The sequence below is a fragment of the Notolepis coatsorum genome (assembly GCF_963971535.1).
Source record: "Notolepis coatsorum genome assembly, chromosome: 6".
In the NCBI taxonomy this organism is placed as follows: Eukaryota; Metazoa; Chordata; class Actinopteri; order Aulopiformes; family Paralepididae; genus Notolepis; species Notolepis coatsorum.
The window spans coordinates 172,938,364-172,949,642 of record NC_140170.1 but is presented as its reverse complement, the minus strand read 5'-3'; the positions used below and the strand labels follow the sequence as shown (position 1 = coordinate 172,949,642).

Below are 11,279 nucleotides of genomic sequence, written 5' to 3'. Positions count from 1 at the left end.
CGATACTGCAGAAAGTATCGGTACTTCGGGAAATGAGTATCGAAGCCGTTTTAAATATTCAGTATCGATATGTATCGATACTTCGATATTTTTGACAACACTACTTCTTAGGGACCTGCACTGGCTCCGCATTGCTGCACGTATCCGCTTCAAGGCCCTCGACCTAGCATACCGTGCGGCAAAGGGAACCGCTCCTGCCTACCTCCGGTCAATGGTCTCTAACTACACACCCTCAAGACCCCTACGCTCTGCATCTTCTGGCCGCCTCAGACCTACTCCTATCCAAGCTCCGGGAGGGTCATCAAAGAGAAGCCGCCTATTCTCAGTCCTTGCCCCACAATGGTGGAATGAACTACCCACCCCAGTTAGGACAGCCGAATCCCGTCCAATCTTTCGCCGTCGACTAAAGACGCACTTCTTCAACCATTATCTGAAATAATAAAAACAAAAAACAAAAACAAAAACTAACCCTAACTAACCTTACTGTCATGCACCTAATAAACTAACCTACACTGTAACACGCAACACTTTGATGAACATTGTTACTCAGCTGATAGAGTTGTACCCTTCCTGATGACTTGTCGTACAGAACCTGTAAGTCGCTTTGGATAAAAGCGTCAGCTAAATGACTAAATGTGAATATCTGATCACCACTACGGCCACAATGACCAGGATGACCCCAGCGATGCCTGCCAAGCTGCCGTACAGGATGTTGCTGCCCTGGGCCAGGGCATAGTTAGGGTCCTACTAATCACCCCAAAGTACCAGAAAATACCAGAAAATACCAGAAACTACCCCAAAATACCCCAAAGTATACCCCAAAATACCAGAAACTACCCCAAAATACCCCAAAATACCAGAAAATACCCCAAAGTATACCCCAAAGTATACCAGAAAATACCAGAAAATACCCCAAAGTATACCCCAAAATACCAGAAACTACCCCAAAATACCAGAAACTACCAGAAAATACCAGAAACTACCCCAAAATACCCCAAAGTATACCCCAAAATACCAGAAACTACCCCAAAATACCACAGAATACCATAAAATACCAGAAAATACCAGAAACTACCCTAAAATACCCCAAAGTATACCCCAAAGTACCAGAAAATACCAGAAAATACCCCAAAATACCCCAAAGTATACCACAAAGTATACCCTAAAATACCAAAGTATCACGAAATACCCCAAAGAACCTCAAAGTTCCCCAAAGTATACCTCAATGTACCACAAAATACTGGCTCAGAGGTAGAGCAGGTCAACTAATGATCATATGGTCAATGGTTTGGTCAGTGGTTTGAATCCCAGCTCCTTCTGTTCACATGCCGAAGTGTCCTTCAAGACACTGAACCCCAAATTACTCCAATAAGCAGGCTAGCACCTTGCATGGCATCTGGCTGCCATTGCTCTGTGAGTGCATGTGTGAATTGGTGAAGGAGAGGCAATTATAAAGCTATTTGTGCAGGTAGGAAAGTGCTATATATGTGGAGTCCATTTCCCATTCCCAAAGTACCACATATTTTCAAAACAAATTTTTATTTTAATATATTATAATCTCCAAATGTAATAACATCTGTATTGAACACTGAACAAACAGTATACATTTTTTTTATCAATTTTATTTTAAATGTTCAACAATAACAAAACAACAACAATAATAACAGAACAGTATAAAATTTTTTAACAAATTCCAGTAAGGACGGAAGAAAAGAGACAACTATAGGCTATACATGACAACATAACAGGACATTCTAACTGTGTCATTACATTACATTCAGGTCCACAAGATGGCTACTTAAAAAACTAGAATACACACTGAACTACAGTAGGAAGAACAGCTTTTTCAAGCTTCACACCTTGGTCATGGAATGGGCTACAAGACCATATCCACTTAGATACCCTGGTCTCTCTCAACAAATTTAAATCTGTATTACATAACTTCCTACAAAAAGAATTTCGCTGCTTTCTGTAGTCGGGTCCCAACTGCAAAACTGCTAAATTACTGTATTACCCTGTATTTTACTGTCATACACCTTTACTATTATGTAGACTATTCTGTTTTGTGTTTTTGTGTTTACATGTATTGTATATTGTATACATCACACAAGAACATAATAAAAGTGCATATATACAATATACAATACATGTAAACACAAAAACATTGCTGTCTGATATATTGCAAATGTTATTGCTGTCATCTTGGCCAGGTCTCCCTTGCAAAAGAGATCTTGTATCTCAATGGGACTTCCTGGTTAAATACAAAATAAATAAAAAATTCCGTGTCATCTAAAAAAAAAAACACATATAAAAAAAATATAAAAAACGAAATCAAATCTCTTATGAGCATGCATGAAGTGAACATACTTATGCATACTTCAAGATGTCTACCATCATCCCTGTGCCGAAGAAACCCTCCCCAACATGCCCAAATGACTACAGACCGGTGGCACTCACCTCTGTGGTCATGAAATGTTTCGAGAGGCTGGTCAAGGACCACATTTGTGCCTCCCTCCCCAGTGATATGGACCCTATGCAATTTGCATACAGGACAAACAGGTCCACCGACGACGCGGTCTCCCAGGTACTGCACAGCACCCTCTCGCACCTTGACCGTCAGAAGGGGGGCTATGTGAGACTGTTGTTCATTGACTACAGCTCAGCGTTCAACACCATAGTCCCCACCAGACTGGTGGACAAGCTGATCGAGCTAGGTCTGAGCTCCGCCCTGAGCGCCTGGGTACTGGACTTTCTGAGCGAAAGACCCCAGGCGGTCAGGGTGGGGGGTCAGACCTCCAACACCATCACCCTGAGCATCGGGTCCCCCCAGGGCTGTGTTCTGAGCCCCCTGCTGTACTCACTCTACACACACGACTGTGTGGCCAAGTTCAGCTCCAACTCCATAGTGAAGTTCGCAGATGACACGGTGGTGGTGGGGCTGATCTCGGACAACGACGAGAAGGCCTACCGGGAGGAGGTTGAGGTACTGGAACGCTGGTGCCAGGACAACATTTTGTATGAAAGTATTCTGTACTTCTGTATGACAACTATTAAAGAAACTTGAACTTGAACTTGAACTTGAAACAACAGCCTGCTCCTGAACATTGGTAAAACCAAGGAGCTGATCGTGGATTATAGGAGAGGACAGCAGGAGACGCACACACCACTGATGATTAACGGGGCTACCGTGGACAGGGTGAGCAGCTTCAAGTACCTGGGGGTCCACATCTCAGAGGACCTGACATGGTCAACACACATAGACACAGTAGTAAAGAAGGCGAAACAGCGTCTCTACCACCTGAGACAGTTAAGGAAGTTCAGAGTATCAGGAAAGATACTCCAGTCCTTCTACTCAGGAGCTGTAGAGAGCATCCTGACCGGAAACATCACTGCCTGGTATGGAAACAGCACGGCACAGGACAAGAAGGCCCTACAGAGAGTGGTGCGCTCAGCCGAGCGTACCACGGGTATTGCACTACCCCCCCTGCAGGTTCTATACAACAAGAGGTGCAAATCCAGAGCCTGCAGGATAATGAAAGACCCTCACCACCCCAATAACAGCCTGTTTCAGCTGCTGAGGTCAGGCAGACGCCTGCGAACCCCAGCTACTAGGACAGAGCGGCTTAGGCTCAGCTTCTTCCCCCAGGCCATCAGAGCCATGAACAATGAACATTGAGTGCTCAGAACATTGAACTGTCCACACACAAGCACACATGAACACACACACGACACGCACACTGTGCACGCTCACACACGAGCAGCCACTTAACACTTTAACATGAGCGGGCACACACTCATGTCGCACACACGCACACTTATGGCCAAAGGAAAGGACACTTTAAATTAGAATAACAGGAACAGTGTATTGCACTACCAAAGCTAACTAACATGTCCCATATGCTCTGTAAATAACTATGTACAGATACCGAGATGTCACTCCATGTTACCTGTTACCTGTTACTGCACAATGTTGTTTTCTTCTTTGATTCTATTATATGTACCACTGTATTGCACATCGTTGCGGGCTAGACCACCCACATTTCATTGTATACCTGTATGCCGTGACAATTAAAACTCTTGACTTGACTTGACTTGTCTTCACTTTTCTTCTTTTTGAAGTTGTTCGCTCATTTTTTGCCATTCTTTTTTGGCCAGGCTTTTTGGCTAGCTGGGGTACCACTGGAATGCTCAACTGACCATCATTTGATTCTATTGTTTTAGCCTTAGGTACCATCTTAACTTTCAAGAACTTTAAATATAGCTCATTCTGCTCATCTTTAGTTATAGTGTCCCATATGACATTGGGGACCTCATATCTTTTAGATTCTGGCTTTAAAGTATAATTACTGTTGTGAAGGGCCAGATTAAACTGAGAATCTACCTTTATTGTTTGATATACTTTGTATATTATTTATATATACACGGAATATCCCTTTACCTGCGTTCAAACCAGAGTAATATTCGCTCTCCTTATTGGACAGCGCCCCTAGGCGCCACCTCGCAGGCCCCCAATGCAGGCCTGTACACTGCGATATGATCGCGAATTGCCCCTTTAATTGGCCGTTGCGATTGGTAAATATTATCTGGGGGCGGGCTTGCGAGTAGTGCTTTCAAGCCTTGCATTCGCATTACACTCCTAAATTATCCAAGGCGTGTGATGACGCCACTCACGCGAGCTGTCAGTGCGACACAATGTCGTGGTGCTATGAAAGAATCTGTCGGCAATGAATGAACTTACTGCGATCACCCATAGCCTGAGTGAAAAAAAAGATTTGCGCGGAGTGAATCTGGGTCACGCTATATACTTGGAACTTGTAGTCTATCGTGCGATTAAAGACCATGTCCCTGTCTGCGTAGTCTATACATCCAACACCAAATCCCATAATTCCTAGCGAAACGAAACTGAATGTGGGCTCTCTTCCTTTCAATATGAGCTATTGCATCGCCAAAGAAGCACCTCATTTCAATACATTTAAGACGCAAAAAAGACGGAGTGGATATCAGTCCATCTTATGACAACCACGTCCGATGTGGAGAGATGATAAGATGATGATGATTGACGTGATGATGTGATGATTGATTGACGGGGACACGGAAACTTCTAACGTTCAGGATCAGCCATGCATTACGTGAGTACCCCACTATTAGGACGTGAAATACTGTCTACTTAAATTGACACCGCGGATCAATAAAGTATCAACCTATCTATCTAATAATGAGACGATATGCAAATAATATAATACTAATAATTGTCGGTTCCCCGTATATGAAATGAAATGACTGCTGGTAAAATCACTGTTTATTTCTCGTTTTGCATAGTATTACATTCCACTTCTATAAACAATCAAAGTCCTACCGTAAGAGCCTCATACGAGTCAATTAAACCTTTTTTATTAGTCTTTCCTTCGAGCTAAGTTGGACTGAACATTTCACTGTCAAAAGCGCAAATGTAAATAAGGTTGCGTTGCAACAGTTTTCAAAATAAAGGTCATATATACAAATACCTCTCAATTCTTATATAAAAAAAGTCCCGGATATACATAAACATTAATTGGCATAGATCTCTATAAACGGCCCAACACATTGATCACTTTAGGCACACACTGAAACCAGTAACATCACAAATATGAAGCAGGTAATTACCCATACAAATAATAAACCTTTCATGAGGTTATTTACAATAATAATAATTCATTTGATTTCTAAAGCACTTTTCATTGTGAAACAAATGTATGCAGAGTTTCTTCTCCTCCTGATTAATGGTGTGTGTGTGTTGTGATCTCATTCAAGGAGCACTACACAAGCGCGCGCACACACACACACACAGTTTGTTGTTTTTGTTCTATTAGTCATTTACACACTCTCAGTTGGTTCATTATAAAAGATACAAACCTGAAAACAAACGCACTTAAATGTTAAATAAAAGGACCACAGTAATGAGGCAGGAGGAACATATTTTTTTTAATAATGGTAAAATTGTTATTAAAAAATTTGCCCCTAAAAAATATTTTTTGCCCCTAAATTTCTCATTTAGGGGCAAGTGTGCCCCTAGTGAAAAAGCTTAGCGTACAGCCCTGCCCCAATGCCAGGTTCAAAGACAAGTTCAGGCATGTCAGAACATGCCCGGAGACAGCGTATTGATACCAGACAAAGACTGCGGTTTGGGACTAGATCGTCACTTAAGTATATATACAGCGCAAGATGCGCGCAGCAGTACCTTACCCCACCTTACCCCACCTTACCCCGAGCACCTGCTTGTCCATCTAAACAAGCCAACGTAGTTCATCGTGGTGAAGTGAGCAACTCGTGCGTTGAGAATATGTGCGAATAGAATAGTAAAGTGTCAGAGTTTAATGTAGTAACGTCAAGTTCGACCTAATCTAATGTGAAGTAAATAGTCGTTCATTTATTGTATATCGTGCGGCCACAGTTCGTTCATGTGTAGCATTACCCAGCGGTTCGTCGTGTTTTTAGCTAGTGTACTTAGCCAGGGTGTGTGGCCTAAATACGTTGCCCACACCCGAGGAGTCCTAGTCGGAGAACCGTTGGACATGTGCACAGGAGAACCAACGTCGGTGATTGCAGAACCATTACTGGTTGGATTATATTGATTTGGAACGTGTTACCCGGAGAAGAGCATCGTTGATTTCCACTATCGTTTGGGATTCAACCTCGTGAGGATTACAACTCGGGCTGGCCTCGTGGACGGAGGCTGGCTAGCTGTCATCAGTGTTATCGAGCATTTGGATTACAACTATTGCTTTGCTGCTGATCGTGGGATTTACAAGGACCGACTCCTGTACCTGGAGTCTCTTTATTCTTCATTGAATCAGACGGAGTATCCGAACATTCCTCTACCCTCCAGGCCTTACACCCCCGGAGGGAACCCATTGTCTCCAGGCGGCATCAGCGTTGCCTTATATAGTTGCTATTGTACGACAGGTGGTGTCAACTTAGACCCATCGTAGGATTCCTGCTATTCTTAGTGACTCATGCTATTGACTGACTTTACGCATATTCTTCGCCATACAAGCGCGACCCTAATTCTCATTCTGTAACCTAATGTTGCATAATAATAAAATACCCTCAAATACTATTTCTTTGTCAATGCCGTGTTCTTGTGGGTGTTCACCATCTATATTTGATGTACTGTCTGGCCAGTAATTAAAGTACATAACTAGCAGTGGTTTAATCTATCACAATCTTTAATACAGTCAGGGTTTTGTAACCCCTCAGTTACAATTACCTTGGCCATGAAGGCATCCGCGCACATCTATATTTTGAAGTTGAGAAATTTGTTGGAGTTTTAATATCAGATCTGGTAACTTTTGTGGTTTCCAATTAGTAGCCAGCTTAATTACATGATTCATTGCTTCACAATTATTATTTGTCCAATTATCAGGAATCCATTTCTTTCTGTACTTTGTCTCCATTATTTTCTTTTTCAATGTAGGTATTAACTTAGAGAAATATGTAGTGAACTCTGGGCAATTTGATTCTATATATGTTTCAAGTTCAAGTACATTTTCACAAAAGTCATACTCGTTTTTACAGTAGGTAAGAGAATTAGCATTATGGAACAGCTTATTCTCAAGTACTGCTCTCTTTTTTGCATCCATTCCCACTTTATGTGTTAGATAATGTTTCACATTATCCCGAATATGTTTTGAACACAAAATATGACTCGCTTCAGGAAACAAAGACTCTATGGCCTTTAAAATTGCCCGTTCCTGATCGGATCCAATAACTATGTCCTCACTGATATTTATTTCTGTTGCTAAATATGCCACCGACAACTTTGATTTCAAATGGGCAAAGAAATCATGGTAAGTCTCAAAGCTGCCGTCCCAGTGCAAATACAGTGGCCCAATGAATAATGGTGGCTCTCCAGTCTCTTTCTTAAAAAGTTTTGGGTTTTTGAACACAGTCACTGTTAAGAAGCAAGCCCCCAAATTAAATGTGCGATCCACTCCTAAAACAGATGTAGCATCCTGCCCACAACTAAATCTTCTAACATCTTCTAATTGTTCATCAAAGTAAAGGATGACACAAGGTGGTTTTCCCTTCCTAGAAATTTTCTGGTATTTTGGGGTATACTTTGGGGTAGTTTCTGGTATTTTCAGGTAGTTTCTGGTATTTTGGGGTATACTTTGGGGTATTTTCTGGTATTTTGGGGTAGTTTCTGGTATTTTGGGGTATTTTCCGGTATTTTGGGGTAGTTTCTGGTATTTTGGGGTATACTTTGGGGTATTTTGGGGTATTTTCTGGTATTTTCTGGTATTTTGGGGTATACTTTGGGGTATTTTGGGGTAGTTTCTGGTATTTTCTGGTATTTTGGGGTAGTTTCTGGTATTTTCTGGTATTTTGGGGTATACTTTGGGGTATTTTGGGGTAGTTTCTGGTATTTTGGGGTATACTTTGGGGTATTTTGGGGTATTTTCTGGTATTTTGGGGTAGTTTCTGGTATTTTGGGGTAGTTTCTGGTATTTTGGGGTATACTTTTGGGTATTTGGGGTATTTTCTGGTATTTTGGGGTATACTTTGGGGTATTTTGGGGTAGTTTCTGGTATTTTCTGGTATTTTCTGGTATTTTGGGGTATTTTGGGGTAGTTTCTGGTATTTTGGGGTATACTTTGGGTTATTTTGGGGTAGTTTCTGGTATTTTCTGGTATTTTGGGGTATACTTTGGGGTATTTTGGGGTATTTTCTGGTATTTACTGGTATGTTCTGGTATTTTGGGATAGTTTCTGGTATTTTGGGGTATACTTTGGGGTATTTTGGGGTAGTTTCTGGTATTTTCTGGTATTTTGGGGTATTTTGGGGTAGTTTCTGGTATTTTGGGGTATACTTTGGGGTATTTTGGGGTAGTTTCTGGTATTTTCTGGTATTTTGGGGTATACTTTGGGGTATTTTGGGGTAGTTTCTGGTATTTTGGGGTAGTTTCTGGTATTTTGGGGTATACTTTGGGGTATTTACTGGTATTTTGGGGTAGTTTCTGGTATTTTGGGGTATACTTTGGGGTATTTTGGGGTATTTTCTGGTATTTTGGGGTATACTTTGGGGTATTTGGGGGTAGTTTCTGGTATTTTCTGGTATTTTGGGGGTATTTTGGGGTAGTTTCTGGTATTTTGGGGTATACTTTGGGGTATTTTGGGGTAGTTTCTGGTATTTTCTGGTATTTTGGGGTATACTTTGGGGTATTTTGGGGTATTTTCTGGTATTTTCTGGTATTTTGGGGTATTTTGGGGTAGTTTCTGGTATTTTGGGGTATACTTTGGGGTATTTTGGGGTAGTTTCTGGTATTTTCTGGTATTTTCTGGTACTTTGGGGTGATTAGTAGGACCCCATAGTTAGAGTCGCCGGCAATGTCTGTTGTCAGGGGAGTGTAAAGGCTGTGTCCTACTAGGGACTCTATGAGGTTGACGTTGCCAATGGTATCATTGACAAAAATATGGACCAGGGCGGTGGTGTGGCGAGGGGGTTTGCCCTTGTCAGTGACCTTCACAACCAGGCGGTGCAAGCCATTGTGTTTGCGGGTGAACTCATGAGCCAGTGTGATCTCCCCACTGGTAGGCGAGATGTGGAACAGTCCATGTGGGTTGCCGCCAGTGATGCTGTACACAAGCTCAGCGTTGGGCCCTGCATCTATGTCTTCTGCCTCCACTACTTCCACACAGGTTTCTAGAGCAGTAACAGGTGGTAGGAATTTGTAGGTGGAATTGGACGGCTTGGTTACGTAGGGGGCATTGTCGTTCTCATCCAAGACGTTGATGGTCACCCCTACGTAGGAAGACCTGGGTGGGTCCCCGGCATCCACAGCCTTGAGGCGGAAGGTGTAGGTGCTCTCCTTTTCCCGGTCAAAGGAGATACTGGACAGGATGGTGCCAGTGCCATTCTGGATGACAAACTTGCCATTGTCCGGCTCGACATAGAGCCTTACCCTGGCATTCTCACCTTTATCGGCATCAGTGACTGTAACAACGCCAACAGGGTTGAGCGGAGCCATGTTCTCTGAGACAGAGAAGCTGTAGCCACTCAACATAAACTTGGGGTCATTGTCGTTACGGTCAAGAACATTGATCACCACTGTGGCAGTGCCCGTCTTGCTGGGAACACCCTTGTCTGCAGCTGCCACATGGAACTCATAGCGCTCTGTGTCTTCCCGATCCAGCAGGTTCTTCACGCGCACTTCACCAGTGTTGGGGTCGATTTCAAAAAGCTTGGTAGCTGAGGCTTCAATAATGCTATAGGTCAGCTCAGCATTGGTGCCGCTGTCCGCATCCATCGCCACCACGTAACGAATTTTGTCACCTGGTTGGTTACCCTCAGCAAAGTCCACCTCCAGCATTGTCGGGGAAAAGATGGGAATGTTGTCATTCATGTCTGTCACCTGGACTTTGAGGGAATTTGTGCTGGACAGGGCTGGGTTACCAGAGTCCACGGCAACAATCTCGATCTTGTAATCCTTGACGCGCTCATAGTCCAGCAAAGTGGTGGTCTGCAGGAAATACTTCCTCTTGCGGTGGTCATTGGTCGACTCGCTAACGGGTCGCAGCTGGAATGGTACGTTGCCAGCCACCACAGGTGACTACAGCGTTCTCGCCCTCATCGCGGTCCGACACCTCAACCATAGCCACAGGAGTCCCGATGGGCATGTCCTCTGAAATGTTGGCCACGCCGTCCTGGTGTATGACGAGGCCAAATCCATGAATCTCGATGGCTGGTGCATTGTCATTCTGGTCCCTGATTTTGATGGTCACTGTGACCTTTGAGCTCTTGGGACCACAGCCTTTGGCCACCACAGAGAATATGAGGAATTTCAAGTTCTCCTTCTCACGGTCCACCAGGCCCTTGACGTAGATTATGCCTGTCGAGTTATCGATGCGGAGGAGTCTCTGAACAGTCTCAGATGGCGCGTGAAGGCTGTAGTCAAACTCACAGTTGGTGCCTGTGTCATTGTCATTGGCTCTAACCTGCAGGACAGACAAGTGGAGACGTTTTGAATTAGCAGGACAAATAAAACAAGGTCCAAGCTTGTTTGCTGTATACACACATTTTCTTAATTGCGTGTAGTAACACCATTACTAGGGCTGTACCGAATGTGTCTATTCATTCTGTTTAAACCAATGGGGTTTTTCTTCACAGTTGCAGATAATGATTAGGCTACACTAATATTATAGTATTATACTATTATAGTATATGACTAGTCATACATTTTATTATAAAACATTTATCATAAATAATGTAGCATCCGCTTGGCACTCGGCGCTTTCGTACCA

The 11,279-nt window shown here is 43.0% G+C and overlaps 1 protein-coding gene across 1 annotated transcript in view; it reads right to left on the bottom strand.

Annotated features, from left to right (window-relative positions):
* Positions 1-621: 621 nt before the first annotated feature.
* LOC311229756 (protocadherin-1-like) overlaps positions 622-11,279 on the bottom strand; it is a gene marked incomplete at both ends in the record, with an annotated part of 32,618 nt that continues 21,960 nt past the window's right edge. Inside the window, one exon of the mRNA XM_084315831.1 lies at positions 622-744. Coding sequence (XP_084171957.1) covers positions 622-744 — 123 coding nt within the window. The remainder of the gene's footprint in view (positions 745-11,279) is intronic.